The sequence below is a fragment of the Cyprinodon tularosa genome, unplaced genomic scaffold, assembly GCF_016077235.1.
Source record: "Cyprinodon tularosa strain WSP-4 unplaced genomic scaffold, ASM1607723v1 ctg459, whole genome shotgun sequence".
Classification (NCBI taxonomy): Eukaryota; Metazoa; Chordata; class Actinopteri; order Cyprinodontiformes; family Cyprinodontidae; genus Cyprinodon; species Cyprinodon tularosa.
The window spans coordinates 635,692-653,019 of NW_024039184.1; the positions used below are offsets into that span (position 1 = coordinate 635,692).

General features: G+C 43.5%; 2 protein-coding genes across 2 annotated transcripts in view; both read left to right on the forward strand.

Annotated features, from left to right (window-relative positions):
- Nucleotides 1-1,545: 1,545 nt before the first annotated feature.
- Nucleotides 1,546-9,178, forward strand: cunh5orf63 (chromosome unknown C5orf63 homolog). Its single transcript, XM_038300893.1, has 4 exons — nucleotides 1,546-1,649; nucleotides 4,547-4,647; nucleotides 5,428-5,484; nucleotides 8,961-9,178. Exons 2-4 carry the CDS (start codon nucleotides 4,552-4,554, stop codon nucleotides 9,129-9,131), a joined length of 324 nt encoding a protein of 107 aa, XP_038156821.1. The 5' UTR covers nucleotides 1,546-1,649; nucleotides 4,547-4,551; the 3' UTR covers nucleotides 9,132-9,178.
- Nucleotides 9,179-9,471: 293 nt separating this feature from the next.
- mipol1 (mirror-image polydactyly 1) overlaps nucleotides 9,472-17,328 on the forward strand; it is an 84,935-nt gene continuing 77,078 nt past the window's right edge. The window contains exons 1-2 of the mRNA XM_038300894.1: nucleotides 9,472-9,795; nucleotides 11,671-11,762. Coding sequence (XP_038156822.1) covers nucleotides 9,701-9,795; nucleotides 11,671-11,762 — 187 coding nt within the window. The 5' untranslated portion in view covers nucleotides 9,472-9,700. The remainder of the gene's footprint in view (nucleotides 9,796-11,670; nucleotides 11,763-17,328) is intronic.

Below are 17,328 nucleotides of genomic sequence, written 5' to 3' on the forward strand. Positions count from 1 at the left end.
CTGATCTACTTTCTATAGTTCTAGTGAGGATGCAGGCAGCATGTGGATCAGCTGCAGCTCTGATCTACTTTCTATAGTTCTAGTGAGGACGCAGGCAGCAGCATCTGGATCAGCTGCAGCTGTCTAATCTACATTCTATAGTTCTAGTGAGGATGCAGGCAGCATGTGGATCAGCTGCAGCTCTGATCTACTTTCTATAGTTCTAGTGAGGACGCAGGCAGCAGCATCTGGATCAGCTGCAGCTGTCTGATCTACTTTCTATAGTTCTAGTGAGGACGCAGGCAGCAGCATCTGGATCAGCTGCAGCTGTCTGATCTACTTTCTATAGTTCTAGTGAGGATACAGCAGCAGCATCTGGATCAGCTGCAGCTCTGATCTACTTTCTATAGTTCTAGTGAGGATGCAGGCAGCAGCATCTGGATCAGCTGCAGCTCTGATCTACTTTCTATAGTTCTAGTGAGGATGCAGGCAGCAGCATCTGGATCAGCTGCAGCTCTGATCTACTTTCTATAGTTCTAGTGAGGACGCAGGCAGCAGCATCTGGATCAGCTGCAGCTCTGATCTACTTTCTAAAGTTCTAGTGAGGACGCAGGCAGCAGTATCTGATCTACTTTCTAGGCAGACCTGTGGAAGTTCTCCTGCAGGGATCAATTTTACTAAAGATGAAAGAAGCAGGAAGTAGTTTTTCAAAATTAGTCCTTTAATCCTGGAGATGTTCTTCAGGTGATGAAGGTCTGCTGTGTTCCTGTCTCTACGAGCCTGAAGGTTCAGGTCTGAGTCCATCACTAAACCTAGATTTAGAGCCTTTACTTTGAAAGCATTTGTTCTAGATATGTAGAGCTTAGAACCAGGGGCGTCTCTAGGTTTAAGAGACAAGGGTGGCTCAGCCCCTAGAAGATATTGCATAGCGCGCGCCGAAATTTTTTCAGTGCACCTGCTAAGGCGTTGTCTGTTTGTTCAGATTAACTTGTCTTCTTTATGGCTTTTATTCGGTGCTTTACTGCATTTGTTTTGGGAAAATATGAGGAAAAAATAAATACAGAAAAAAAAATATTTTTTTTTAAATCGCAAAATAATTATAGGGTGGCTAATGCCAAAGAAAGGATGACTGAAGCCACCCTTAAATAGGTCTAACGACGCTTATGCTTAGAACAAAGGTCTGCAACCTTCCAAATACAAAGAGCTGTTCTGAATCCAGCCAGATGAAATAGGTCTGTAGCTGCAACTGTTTCATGACCTTCTAATAAAACACAACTTCTAATGTTAGTTAGTTTGGTTATGCTTTAGGAGGGTTTTGCCATTTGTTTATTTTTTAGGTTCTAAAATTAGGAAAAAATATCAAATGCATGGATTTTCTTCTACATGATGACATTTTTTTTTATTATGTAAATGAAAAAATAGTTTATGGTCATGACATAAAAACAGATCTAAGAACAGATGGTTGTTTTAATGTCATTCTGTTGGGAAAATTAAACCCAGAGATTCTTTGAACTGTAGGGCGAGGTAACGGCCAGCAGGGGGAGCCTGTTCGCCCTTCAGCTCACATTCTTCTTCTTCTGCCTCTTCTTCTTCTGGCCAGGCGTTCAGAGTTGCTTGTTCCCCACGTCCTCGAACACCGCTGGCAGCAGATAAAGGACCTCGCTGAGCAGGTAAAACATTTCTAGCTGCTGTTATCTTCCGTCAGGCTGTACAGTCTGGGAGCTCTAGATCTGAGCTGCTGCTCTGACTGTGTTGAAGTGACAGAGAAGAAGCTGCTCCTAAATGTCTCCATCCTGCTGTTTGAACCAATCCTACACCTTCAACATGATGTCAGCTGCTTTAATAATGAAACCCCCACCAGAAGGAGCTCCTGAACTTCTGGACCAGGAGATAGTGGGTCAAAAACTGCAGAACAGAAGATCTAATTCATATTTACCATCAGGCTAGGCTGCATGCTTAGGGCCCCAAGTTCCTGGGGGCCCCATAAAACTTTGTTTCCATGTATGGTTAATATAACTATTCCTTATTTGTGCACGTTATTATACTTTCCCTAAAATGCCATCAGATCTCATAGTGTCTCAACCCCCCCCTTCAGTGTCCACCACATTGGATCAGTCCATTTGGTGCACATGTTCAGAAAGGTCCAAACAGACAGCAGCAAACCATTTGAAAACAAACGATGCTAAGATCTGTGTTGTTTTCAGACCCCTGATTCATGCAGCTATTATTTCATCCACATGAAAAATGGAGAACAGAGAAGCAGATCATGGCTTGTCTACAGTGAAAAGAAGGACTGGGTTATTTACTTTTGCCTTTTTGGAAACACAGGAAGGAGCAATCAGCTAAGTGAGCTTAGTGCTTGGAAAAAAAATCTTTAATTCCTTTAGAGACAGCATGAAAAGTCAGCTGAGTACAAAACATAGAGAGGAAAACAAGAAGAAAAGAGGGACAAGAAGAGAGGGACACAACCTAGAACAAATAATGTATGTCTATTCTATTAACATTTCTCTATCTGTATAACGGGTCTGTTTTATTCCATTCAGAGCTCCTCCTGCTGGTCTTTGCCCACAGATAGCTGATAGCCCAGCTTTGCTTTCATAAACAGACCATTAGGACTGTTACCATAAGGCTCTGCTTGGTAAATAATTTAGAAAATAACATTGTATAGAATGGAAATGGAAAGAGAGGTGATAAAGAAATTGGGAAAAGAACTAAGGGGAGAGAGAAAGAGATGGAGACAGGAAAGAGTTTCTGAAAAGAGAGAGAATAACACAGCAAAAATAGAAACAGAAGATCTAGAGTAACTCCTAGAAATCTGCGTCCACACCTGGATGAGATGAGAGAGACAGAGAACATGACAGCAAAAGGAAGAAAAAACTCCTGTGGTATCCATGCGTGGGCATGTTCATGTATAAATTATTTACAGCTTCCTCAGAAGGAAAATATGTTCAATAGCAGGTTTGGGTGGCCCCAGACTCACCCTACAGGTTCCCTGGATAGACAAAGAGGCATTCCTGGCCCCAGAAATCCAGAGGACCCCCAGATCACAGGGACACAAGGAGGGCAGACATGGGGATGGTCGCACGTACCAGAGAAGGGCAGACTAGAGCACCCTGCGCACGAAAAGGGGCCGTCTTAGTCCTCCCCCATCATCCCCAGAAACAAAGGGACTCTTTACTAGCCACCCCCGTACTCTTTAGACACAACTTCCATTTGTTCATTCTAAAATTTTCTATTCCCTTATTTATTTATGTTAAAGTGTTTGCTTGTCTATCTGTAGCACCTCATCTCCAAAATAAATTCCTCATATGTGTCAAACGCTACTTAGCCATAAAGCATTTCTAACTTTGACTCGGAGAACATAATTCAGGGGTTTGATTGAGGTGTTCTGAGCCAAGGAGGGTTACATCTTAAAGCTTTAGCCCTGAAGGACCGGAGGAGACTGTCTAGACCTTTAAGTTCTAATGTTGGAGAAAGCTTGGCTGGTTCTGGTATAACCAAAGCAAAGCTAGGTCTGTTTTCTTCACAGGAAGTCGGGCGGGGCTCCTCAGGTCTGCCCCCTTCCTCTTGTCCTGTTGGGATCTTAAGGGAAAGTTGTGGAGATGAGGGGTTCTGGTAAAGGAACGCTGTGTGGTACTCTTCAGACTGTGACCTTCAGCTGGCGGTGCATTGGTCTGAGGCTGAGTGGGAACTGGTGTGGAATGAGACTCAGTCACCCTTTATCTTAGGCCACGGTTCTTGTCTGGATAGAAGTGAAGGAGCTGAAGTATCCTACTTTTTGTTAATAATAGAAAGTTGAAGCAGGAGATGAACTGATGGAGTCTGCCGCAGTAATTCGGGCATCTGTCCTGGTCAAGGCATGTCTCTCTAAACATGGAAGCTCTTGACCTACGGTCCGTCTGTGGTCATTAATTATAGTGCCCCTCAGAAGGATGAGATCCTGCTTTAAAGCTGCTTCTGCTTCAGGGTGGCAGGACTCCATTGAGCTCCATCATGTGGCTCAAATCACACCCTGTTCTCAGACACCTGATTAAAGGTGGACGCGTTGGTGGGTGATGGTACTCAATATGATAGAGTATCACTGATTATTATGTCAGGGAGGAGACCCAGAACCCAGATGGAACAGTCCTGCTTTTGATATTGTGGAAGAACCTTTGTTTTCTTTCACCATGAACCAAGAACCTTCTTTGTTCAAGAACCATGAAGGTTCTTTTACCAAGTCTGTCATGGAGTGGGAACGGGGTCATACTCAGTCCTCTGATGGGAGCAGTCTGCTGGTTTAGAAGAAACACCTGAAGAACGTGGCACCATTCCTTTGCTGGGTCTGTTTCTGTGCCGGTGCTGCTGGATCAATCAGAGGAAGTAGCTTCAGATTTTGTGATTCCATCTTGACTTGAAGGCTAGGGGGGTTGGAAGGTTGACTAAAAGAACCATGATCCAAAACACAGAACATCTGCACAGTTTCATGTAATGTGATGATTCAGAGCTTGTTGTAATGACGGTCCGGTTTGTGTCTGAATCCTGGAGCAGTACCTGGACGTAACTCCTCTAACGTCTCTGTTCTCAGAGAGGATGTTTGTTCACAGGACGCTGTGCAGCCGTCCTGCTCTGCAGCTCTACAGACTGTTTTCCTCCAAATCTTTACCTACTCTCACTCTGTTCACAAAGGTAACCCTGATCCTCTTTCACAGTAGAACCTCCACAGAAGGGAACCGGGTTCTCTTAGAGATGCACCAAGACGCAAGACGTTAGCTGCTCACTATAGTCAGATGTTTGGAGGATGAATCACCCTGACTGCTGGAAAAACTCAAAAGTCCGTTTATTTCTAATCATTGAAGGCCCCATCCTGCCTGTAGGAGCTGACCCCGGGGCTCCTCTGTGTGGGGTGTTACCAGGGGGCGTTACTGGGTGGGGGGACGCTGTGCTTCCCATGGAGGCTCTCTCCGGTCATACTTAAACAGATCCTGGCCTTTTCTTTCCTCTTCCACTTTGTGAACTTTTGTGGTGGTTTTGTACCTGATCTTTGTCCCAGAGGGCTGCTGGTCAACCTGGAGCAGTAACCAGTCCATCGATACCGGGGGAGGCTGAATATGTCCCTCCAGACGGGCTCTGTTTCTTTAAGGTGTTGTTGGATTTAGAGATGATGTTCACAGTTAGTGGAAACACCTGCTAATCCCTAATCCAAGCAGTTAGAAGGTCTAAGAAGTCTGCTCCAAACCCTTCAGTGCCAGTTTAGACGCGTTTCTAAAGTGTGGGATAGCAACAACCATTGTAGGACTTTGCTATTCATAGAAATCCGCTAAAATGAGTGAAAGCAGAATAAAGCTGAGATCAGAAAGTTGGTGCACCTCTAATTTGAACTCTGGTGTTACCTTGGGTAGAGGTTCTAGTTTTGTTCAGAGACGACTGTGTGCAGAACTAAATGTGAGCTGACTTGTCTCTCTGTAGGATCCTTGTCCTCTGTGTGATGAAGCTAAAGAACTGCTGCAACCTTTCAAACACAGGGTGAGGCTGACCCCTCCTTCATAACTTCTACCTGCTTTCTAAAGGTTCTTCACCTTCATTTGTCTGATCTGTATTCTATCTGCCAGGTCTCACCAAACACCAGTATGATGACAGAACTGTTCATACGCTTCAAACAGATATATAGATCGCATCAACTAGAGACAATATCAACTACAGATAACATTAACTAGAGACGAATTCAGTTAGAGACGGCATCAACTAGATAAAGCATCAACTAGAAGCCAAGGCAATTTTATTTGTATTGTACAATTCAGTACATGGACAATTAAAATTGTCCATGTAATTTAATTGACTAGAGACAAATTCAACTAGACAACACAAAATCAGCTATACATCATCAACTAGAGACGGCCTCAGCTAGAGCATTTTGAAACAACTGAATGTGACCTTTGCCTTTGTCACAGCAAAAGATAGGGGTCCGACCGGTCCCTGAATGCAGCATCTGCATCCAAATGAAGGACCAACAGCTGCTTTCATTGGAACCCTGAACCTCTGATCCAAAGGAGGGACTCCAGTCACATGACTGCACTTTAAGACCTGACACTTGACCTGGACTTTTACATTAGGGACTTTGGGCTAGATTTGAAATACTCCAAGCTGTGACACCATGGGATTGGTTGATGCTTCAGCTAGCAGTTGTACACATTGGATATACCAGTGATATCTAACAACTGTGAAACACTTAGGAAATTTAGTTTGATGGCAAACGAAGCTGAAAGACACTGAAGCGTCTAAATCAGGGGTGTCAAACTGGTTCCAGAAAGGTCCGTGTGGCTGCAGGTTTTCTTTCCAACCAAGCAATGGCAGACCAGACCCCAGTCATCTCATCAAGTCATTATGTTCAGATTGTACTCACTTGATGAGATGACTGGAGTCTGGTGTGCTATTGATTGGTTGGAAAGAAAACCTGCAGCCACACGGCCCTTTCTGGAACCAGTTTGACACCCCTGGTCTAAATCACTGTGCTTCTGGTTTGGATCCCATCCACCGTGTGACTCGAACCGTAGAAAGGAGAGAAGAGGTAGTTTTGGAGCCAGGGTTCTGACTATCCTCTCTACCATATGAACACCGGCTGTGGAAGATATGTACAGCAGTAGACCTGTGAGTCTGGCAATCTGGCGGTTCATCGGACAGACGGCTACAGCCTGAAGCTGCTCAGTGTGTTTTTAATTTCTCCGCCTATAAGCTGAGCTCTACTGACCGGCAAACAGTCTCTGACAGCGGCTCAAAGGAAACAATCAGCTTTAACAACGGGGAATGAAAACACGCTAAGCAGGCAGAGCAGAGACGGCTAAAGAAACGTGTGCTGGTAGAAAGTCATCAACTATGCCCCTAACTCCAAAACAAATGTCCCTCGGTAGAAGCTTAGTTCTCAGACCTTATCCCTATTCGAGCCTTTTAATAACACACTTTCTTATAGTGTAAGCAGCAGCCATCTGGATGAACACATCTATGGAACACAGGGTCCCTTAGCCACAGGCTACCGCAGCACCTGTGGCTAAGGGACCCCATAGTCTGTAGCTTAGACCATTTTTCTGAAGGAAATAGACTTCCAGAGAAATTGTCTATTTGTTACTGTGATTCCCCCGTTTCCACAACAGGCAGTTGGGTTATCCTAAGGAGGTCCGTGCTCTCCACAACTCGCAGAGCAGTACGATGTCCAGGTAAGACTCCTTATAGCAGATGGACTCCATCACTGTGGACATCAGTGAAGAACAGGCACAACAGGTAGCGTTGCCAACTCGCTCGACCCAAAACGCATATATTGGTGTCAGAAATCCTACCGTAGTGAGTCCATATGATTTATTTGGTACCCGAGACGTGCTATCAGTCTGTGCGTGCAGGTAGGGCGGATCGTTGGGATAGTCAGAACCTCGGCACCAAAACTACCTCTGCTTTCCTTCCTACAGCTCCAGTCACTCGCTGAATGAACTCAGAAGCATAAGCATGATTTAGACACTTCAGTGCCCTTCCAGCTTCTTCTTCCTTGAAACGAAATTTGTAAGGTGTTTTACGGTTGTGATGTGTCGGCCGTATATCTGATGTATTTAGCTGGAAGCTACAGAGCGAACCAACCCAGTAGAGGTGGAACGGTTCACAAAATCCACGGTTCGGTTTGGTTCATGGTTTCGTGGTCACGGTTTTCAGTTTGGTTCGGTATATGTTGATTGTTAGCCTAACATGTTGGTCATTTTGCTGTTAGCATAAACAAAACGTGTTGCACAATGCTTGCACACTGTTGCACTTTTATCCACAACTTTCTTTCCGCCGTCATCGTAGGTCACTCTAAATGCAAAGTGGTCCCATACAGCAGACCTATAAAGTGCTTGTGGCGCGTCTTCCAACTCCTGTTCTTTCCCACTCGCCATACTCACACAATTCTCCACAACAACTGATTTTTTTCTGCTACACCCGGCTACGCTGCTTTGCTTCTTCTTCTTCTTGTTTACTACTGGTAGTTGGCTTTGGTCGCAGTACCGCCACCTTCTGCTCTGGAGTGTAATCGCTTCCTCTATGAGAAAAAGGAGCAGCGCATGAACCGAACGAAACACACACGAACCGAACCGAGACAGTCGAACCGAACGGTTCGGACGATTTTCATAAACCGTTCCATCCCTACAACCCAGTGACCTAGCAGAGGGTCTGCGTGAGAGGACTTGATCACACCCCAAATAGTTAATGAGCTAGCTAACGCTAGCGCGGGAACAACTCCTCAGGGAGCTAAAAGCTTTCAGAACTGCAGCCAGCTGGTTCACTGCTTTGCTGAGTCCATTGGTTCTGCAGAAGGTTTAGCCGAGGCTGCTGAAGCCGAAGTCCTGGAGGCTTCGCATGAACCAAGAAGTCTTTCCCCGCTGACGTTCGTACGTTTCCATGAACAGGAAATGTAACCAGGGACTGAAGGGAGGTCCTGATGCTGGGGGACGGCGTGACGGCCGAACTATAAGCGAATGTTGAGGTTTATACAGCTGTTGCTTGGACATCCTTCAGCTTGGACTACAGAAACACCTCGAGAGAAAAAACATGGTGGATTTGTTGGAATGTAAACAGGAAGTTCAACAGTTTCATAGCGAATGGGTGACGGAATAGAAAATAACTGAACAGACTGAAGAATATGACATTTCCAGACATTCAGAGACTTGGATTGCAGACCAAAATAAACTATTTGAAATTATTAATAAGCTATATAGATTCTTAATATGTTCCCTTTAAATCCAACATGGCCACCATGGTTGTAGCTCCATCCCTGTGTGTGTGGTAACCAGGGCAACCTGGTGAATATCTACGAGGACTTGGGGTTATTGCCTGTAAACGGGCTCCATGCATCTGGTCCTTCTGGTTTCATGGTGAGCGTAGCGTAGCATCCTCCACCCTAACAAACCTGACACCGTCACTCAGCGCCACCCTCTGTAGCTCCTCTCTGGGTTTGTGCTGACATGGCGTCTGTCTCTCTCCAGTTCGTCCTGCAGCAGGTGGACATCAGTCTTCCAGAAAACAGGCAGTGGTGGGAAAAGTACAAGTGGGACATCCCGGTGTTCCACCTGAACGGCCGGTTTGTGATGAAACACGGTGTGGATGCCGCGCTGCTGGACAAACTGCTTCAGGATGTGGAGAAGCAGAACCTGTGATGAAGATCTCCTCTGTTGAAGCTTCAATAAAGGCCTCTGCTCCATCAGCTGTCATTGTCTTCTGTAAAGTTCAGTTGTGCTGCTCGTCTGGTTTGCATATTTCTGCACATATTGCGCTGTCTTAGTTCCTACGGTTCCTAGAACCTAACCTAGAACACACAGTCCTGGTTGGGACCCTCTGGCTGCTCCCAGTTCAATAAAGCGAATACTGGACATTCTGATCCGAGAGACGCTGCAGGAGCTCTGCTGGTTTTGATAGAAAACTGCTTTAGTCTGACCTGTAACCATAGAAACCAGCACATTAGGACCCATGGAGGTGCGGTGGACCCAGTTTTGGGTTAGACCAGAACCTAAGGCTGAGCTTGGTCTGAATGCTGCCAGCAGCAGGACAGGAAATGAGTCTGAACCCGTGAGCAGCAGCAGCAGCTCTGCCTCAGTGTCGGATCGGCTCGTTAATATTTAACCTCCTGCCGGCGCTCAGCCCCTCCCTCACAGCTTCTCTGGGTGACCTGGAAGTGGTATTCTGGGATGTTTGGGGGCGGTTACCATGTAGACCTCTGTTGGGTGTAATGGCGTCTGTGGGTCACAGGAGCAGATCTGTGGATGTCCAGGTGGCTCTGCAGAAGGCCAGGAGGAAGATCTGCGATCTGCAGCAGCAGCTGGAGTAAGAAGCTGAAAGCGATCTGATCCGTTCTGTGGTTCTGTGAGCAGCTCGGTTCTGATTACAGAAGCCACCGCTGATGGGTATGAACACCGAGAACATTTAGGTCATCATCTCCCCAACAAAGCAGCCGGTTGGTGGCGTTTAGAAAGGAGAAAGAAATTTGAACACCTTTAAGAACCAGAACTACTGTTCTCTTCATCTCTGCAAAAAAATTGGAAATCTAAGTCATTTTTTTCCTTTAAAATGTAATCCTTTTCTTGAATTGAGGAGGTAAGTGAGACCTGTTGCCAATGGAACAAGACAGTTTACATTTGAATTAAAAACTATTGAAAAAAAATCATTTCATTGTCTTATTTCCAGTGCATATTATCTAATCTTGTTTTAAGAGTTGAAAATACTAATTCCATTGGTAAATCATCTTATCTGCTCAAATCAGGTAAATACACTTAAGAAATTTGTACTTTATTTTTCTCAATCATTTTTGCAGTGATCAATTCTAGCACATCCCTTAAATTGACCCAACAGCCAATAGCGGCGCACAGCAATTATTAACAACCTTGTTCAGGGAATTTCTAAATAATACCTATATTCATTTTAAGTAAATCATAATGTGAACGAAGCAGCTTCTAAAATGGCTGCTTCATCAGACAGAGCAGCGCCGTTACAGGTTGCATCCTCACTGCTTCTGCCTGAACGGCCTTCCAACTAGGACCGCATGATGAATTAACTGAACATCAGCCGCTCCACGGATAGAACTCACTGACATATGAGGTCAGAAAGGTCAAAATATCGGTGATGCTTTCTAAACATTCAGGAACGGACTGCTGTCAGCAATGACTGCTCAGGAGAGGAGGGTGGAAACGACACAGGGCCTTTCAGCAGGTCTAGGAAGAAAAATTTCACAAACTGGTTGAGATTCCAATAACCTAAAAGAATAAGAGCAGGAACCCTGAACAGATCCTGCAGGAGTTTCTCTGGTGCAGAAAGACATTTGGCTTTGTAGCCTTAAACACCTGGAAAATGAATCAGCCTAATCAACCTGACCTGAGGGGGCGCTCTTCCAGTTTCTGTCATATTGCTCTTCATGTTTTTCTCTACCAGAAATATTTCCAAGTTCCTCTTTCATGTGAGCAAAGGTAAAGTGGCTGCCCAGTAGTAAGAAGCAACATGTTGGGGAGGGGCAGGTCTGCCTTCTTCTTACCCATCAGTAGAAACCCTTTAAACCGCTGCCTGGCTGGCTTTGGACGATGGAGAAAACAAAACAAAAAGCGTCTTGGTTTTGGTCCGATATTTAAAGCTGATGTTTATTTCCATGTAGAGGCTGTTGTAGTTTCAAAAGGGGGGGGGGGGGTCCTGTGCTGTGACTCAGGACTGTGGCTTTTTAAAGCAGAAGCAGTTTCATGTGGCTGGGCAGCCTTTCAGGGCAGGAAACTGATATCGGTAAATATCACTGATCGGTCATAACAGCAATAAAATCAGATATTGGTCCAGATCTTCTGAACAGGTCGCAGAGACCAACTGAATGCTGAAACCTTTGGAAAAACTGGACCGATTGATTTTAGTCCGACTGGTCCAGCTTCAGCAGCCAGTAAGGAGCCACTGATTACATGCACGGCTCCCCAGTGTGACCAGTCTAACTGGAAGCTGAACTGGTCTGACCTGTTTGTCCCAAACCACTTTCTGTCTCTGGATCACTCACTCTGTGCTGAACAGGAGAGAGGAGGCCGCGGTTGACCATCTCAGCTTCAGTCAGGTGCTCTGAAGGTCCGCTCGGATTATTTCCTGCGGGGCTGAAATGTGACGTGGAGTTTAACTTTGATTCACAGGTTCCAGCTGTGAAGGACAGCCCGTCTGATGCATGTTTTCTGTTTCCAGAGAAAAGAGTTTCGAGGATCAAAAAGTCTCCAGTCCTTCACCATGGACCTCCAAGAAGGAGCTCAGGGACTCCCTGGTGGACATGTACAAAGGTAAAGGCCAGCACCTTTTCATTGGAGCGGTAATATCATAGTCTGTCCATTAAGGGGCGCTGTGCTCCTTTATACGGCGCTGGTTCTGCTCTAACTGCAGCCACAGGTAGTTCAGGGCTCCAAGCCCAGGCTTTTTTCCAAATATGATGATGAGAGTAAACCAGGGGCCCGCTGTGTGTTTGGTAGGAACTAGGGGGCGCTAACTTCAGCCTTTAAACATTGTTTCACCTCCCAAACAACCAGGTTTCTGTTTCACAGCTTTTTTAATATTTCCCTTTAGAAATGCACACACCTGCTGGTGCACTGATGCAGATGGACGCCTTTTATTGATAGAATCTGGTGAAGGATGCTTAGATCATAGTGAACAATAAATTATTTCATTCAGTAAAGGTCTCAACATTTCACCAGACATCAATATTCTAATCTGGGTTTTATGTGCTCAGTTTTTAAAGCAAATATTTCTAAAATGTCGTTAGATTAGGGCTGAAACAATCAGCATTCATACATTATTTATCTTGATATACTGTATATATATTGTTTATTCTTAATGCACCTTTTTCCTCCTTGTTTTCACCTTCTTTAATTACTATGCCAATATGTGACCAGTGAATTTCTCCGCTTTGAGATCAATAAAGCTCATCTAATCTAATCTAATTATTGAAATAGTCTCCAACTAATTTAGTAATCAATTAATCCTTAACTGTAGTATAGACTGTAAAACGTGCCTTTTGCTGACAGAGCGACCCATTTAGAGCAGGAATTATAAGAAAACTAACAATATATATCAATATTTTGCATTTAAGTCTGTCAATCTGCTTTTTTCAGATCGACTAAAAAGTTTTAGTTTCACCTGGTTTAATTTAGTAAAAAATCTTTAAGGAACCTTTGGCTATCTGATTATTAATCCATTAATTGAAATAATAATCAACAGATTCATCTATTTGTAAAATTAGTAGGTTGAAGTTCTATATTAGATACACTGATGAGAAAATATAGACTGTATCTCAATATTTCTGCTGTGTTCATTTAAATACCCACAAGTCTGTGCTGCATTACAGTTGCGGTGCCATGACAAAACAAACACCAACTTTGATTTTACCTCCGGCATTCAGCAGCACTGCCTGAGGTTTAATCCAGTATGAATTGGGCTTCCAGTTCGGATCCTGGTAGCGGATGTAGACCAGCCCAGAGCTCTGCAAGCTTAAAAAGCTTCTTCTGAACCCAACCTCATCTATCCTGGCTGGGTAATATCTATATCTATACATCTATAACATTTTCAGTATCCAGGAACGCGGCCCGTAATGGGATCCGATACTCATGGCGGATACGGTTGGTTTGAAAGACTTGCTCCTAAGTGTTCTGATGGCGGTCAGAGTAGCCGACACGATAAAGTCTAATAATCTGAAGTCGGCTTTAAAAGTGTCGGACCTTTGATGAGTTCTGACTTATCCAAGGGTTACACCCCCACACACACCAACACACAGAGTGTTGGGGATTTAAAGTGTTGACCGAAGCAGGCAGAAGAGTGAATACGAGGAGAGGGAGGAGACGATTGTGCGAACAGTCTTTGATCTGCTAAGTGGGTGGTCTACAAATACAAACACCCCCGCTCTCCTTTTCAGAGCGTTTCCCTGACTTCTATTCATTGTAGAACTCAAAGTTGAACCTTGACCCCTGGTCCGTCCCGCTCAGAGCTGCTCGCTGGTTTCCTTAAGGACTGCTGCTGCTGTCCGGTCCTCAGCAGAGGTGTCAGAGGTGTCTGTGGTTCAGCTTTCACGTTGAACGGGAACGGAGAATGGGCCTGTTCTGGAGCAGTGCTGAGCTATAACATCCACTCTGAACACGGCAGAGTTTCCCCCCCGACAGCGTCAGGAACCGGGATGCTCTCAAAGCTGAAGTAAAAACGGGATCTTAGTGTTTATGGAGGCTACATGCAGGCCTGATCTCCATGAAAAGAGTTTTCCCTGATAAACAACAGCATTAGATTTTTATTTAGCTTTAAAGTTCGATAATAATAGATGTTATTTAACTTGGGTTTGTTTTTATAGCTAATATTTATTAATCTTCAAACGTTTTATGGTGAACTAACCAAAATAATGTTTATTTAGATAAGATCAAAGTTGGACTAGATGATAATAATAAACTGATTCTAAAGGATGGACACGTCACTGCAGGATCTGAGAACTTCACTGAATAAGTAGAAAAGTTTCAGCTCCATGCACTGCAAAAAATAGAAATCTCAATAAGTTATTTTTTCCTAAAATAAGTGTGTTTTTCCTTGATTTGAGCAGGTAAGTAAGACACTTTGCCAATGGAACAAGACAATTTCCTTTTAAAATAAGAAAAAACAATTTTATCGTCTTATTTCAAGTAAATATTATCTAACTATCTTATTTTAAGAGTAAAAATACTCATTCCATTGGCAAATCATCTTATTTACCTGCTCAAATTAAGGCTAAATATACTTAATTTAAGCCATTTTTTACTTATTTCTGGATTGTTTTTGCAGTGTGATGTGACCTTGAGCTGAAGACCAGTGGGTTCCACCATCTTCTCCCCCCTCGTTAATTTAACATTTGAAAATACAAGCACAGAAAAACCTCAGTCTGTTTTTCCTCCTGAAAGGTTTTTATCAACTAAAAGAGGATTTTTAGCCTTTTTTCTTTTGTTGCCATCATTCATTTCCTACTTGAGCTTTATTTGTTTGTGTTAGTTTTTAGGAAAATTTTAATCTATCAATTCAATTGAGTTTATTTCTATAGCGCCAATTAAACATCTTGTCATCTCAATGCACTTCATCAGATCATCCAGTCAGATTGATTCAAAGTTTTCTATCTAAGGAAAACCAGCTGATTACATCGACTCACTGACTCTTCAGCAATCCCTCACACTAAGCATGTTTGTAGCGACAGTCGAGAGGAAAAACTCCATTTAAACAGGAAGTAACCTCCTGCAGAACCAGGCTCAGTGTGAGCGGTCATCTGCTGAGGCCGACTGGGGTTCAAGGAGACAGAAGCAGAGATAGAAAAAGAAGCATAGATACAAAAGACAACTGTCAACAAGCTCCACAGGCAACCCCGTCCAGGAAACACACAGCCAGGCAAACGAGCTCCGAGCCAGCTCCCATGTCAGAGGATGAAGAGAGCACATCCAGTTAGTCACAGTCAGAGAAACAGGACTACAGGTGCTGGTCATAAAATTAGAATATCATGAAAAAGTAGATTGATTTCAGTAATTCCATTTAAAAAGTGAAACTTGTATATTATATTCATACATTACATACAAACTCATATATTTCAGATGTTTATTTTGTTTAATTTTGATGATTACAAATGACAACAAATGAAAATCTCAAATTCATCATATCAGAAAATTAGAATATTACTGAAGACCAATAAAAACAAAGGATTTATAGAAATGTTGGCCAACTGAAAAGTATGAACATGAAAAGTATGAGCATGTACAGCACTCAGTATTTAGTTGGGCCTCCTTTGGCCTGTATTACTGCAGCAATGCGGCGTGGCATGGAGTCGATCAGTCTGTGGCACTGCTCAGGTGTTATGATAGCCCAGGTTGCTCTAATAGTGGCTTTTAGCTCTTCTGAATTGTTGGGTCTGGTGTATTGCATCTTCTTCTTCACAATACCCCATAGATTTTCTATGGGGTTAAGGTCAGGAGAGTTTGCTGGCCAATTAAGAACAGGGATACCATGGTCCTTCAACCAGGTACTGGTAGCTTTGGCACTGTGTGCAGGTGCCAAGTCCTGTTGGAAAATGAAATCTGCATCTCCAAAAAGTTGGTCAGCTGCAGGAAGCATGAAGTGCTCTAAAACTTCCTGGTATGTGGCTGCGTTGACCCTGGACCTCAGAAAACACAATGGACCAACACCAGCAGATGACATGGCACCCCAAACCATCACTGACTGTGGAAACTTTACACTGGACTTCAAGCAACGTGGATGAAGTGCCTCTCTTCTTTTCCTCCAGACTCTGGGACCTTGATTTCCAAAGGAAATGCAAAATTTACTTTCATCAGAGAACATGACTTTGGACCACTCACCAGCAGTCCAGTCCTGTTTCTCTTTAGCCCAGGCAAGACGCTTCTGACGCTGTCTGTGGTTCAAGAGTGGCTTGACACAAGGAATGCGACAGCAGAAACCCATGTCTTTCATACGTCTGTGTGTGGTGGTTCTTGAAGCACTCACTCCAGCTGCAGTCCACTCTTTGTGAATCTCCCCCACATTTTTGAATGGGTTTTGTTTCACAATCCTCTCCAGGGTGCGGTTATCTCTCTTGCTTGTACACTTTTTTCGACCACATCTTTTCCTTCCCTTCGCCTCTCTATTAATGTGCTTGGACACTGAGCTCTGTGAACAGCCAGCCTCTTTAGCGATGACCTTTTGTGTCTTGCCCTCCTTGTGCAAGGTGTCGATGGTCGTCTTTTGGACAACTGTCAAGTCAGCAGTCTTCCCCATGATTGTGTAGCCTATAGAACTAGACTGAAAGACCATTTAAAGGCTTTTGCAGGTGGTTTGAGTTAATTAGCTGATTAGAGTGTGGCACCAGGGGCCATCAATTTTGAACCTTTTCACAATATTCAAATTTTCTGATATGATGAATTTGAGATTTTCATTTGTTGTAATTTGTAATCATCAAAATTAAACAAAATAAACATCTGAAATATATGAGTTTGTATGTAATGTATGAATATAATATACAAGTTTCACTTTTTAAATGGAATTACTGAAATCAATCTACTTTTTCATGATATTCTAATTTTATGACCAGCACCTGTACACTGAAAAACAGGCCAAGCTCCAACATCTAGAAACAAAGGTGTTGATGGCAGCAGCACAGCTGATATTTCTCTCCAGGCAAACAGGAACAGACCAGATGAAGCTACTATGAGAAAAAGCAGAGAGAGCAGAATATTAGAAATTCAACTAACAGATACTGCAGAGAGATAGAATGAAGCAGAATGATGAAAAAGGAGTCCCTATGTCCTCCAGCAGTCTAAGCCTATAGCAGCATAACTATAGAGATAGCTCAGGATAACCTGAGCCACTCTAACTATAAGCTTTATCAAAAAGGAAAGTTATAAGCCTAGCCTTAAAAGTAGACAGGGTGTCTGCCTCACGGACTAAAACTGGTAGTTGGTTCCACAGGAGAGGAGCCTGATAACTAAAAGATCTGCCTCCCATTCTATTTTTAGAAATTCTAGGAACCACTAGTAAACCTGCAGATTGAGAGCAAAGTGCTCTGTTAGGAACATAAGGAACAATCAGATCTCTGATATCAGATGGAGCTTGGCCATTTGTGATTCTGGTAGTACATCATATTTTGAAGAAATCTGATAGTTCTATTGAAAAGTCAACTTACTATATCCACCAGGCTACACGAGGAGAACTCTGTATGAGAATACACACAGTGACACAAAAACCCAGCAGAGAAAACCCATCAGGGGATTACATATTTAATACAGAAGTGATAATTTACTAATAGCCTTTAAATGGTTGGAAAACTCAGATTCCACCAGCTGGTTTTCTATTCCTTTCACTTCTTCTGCT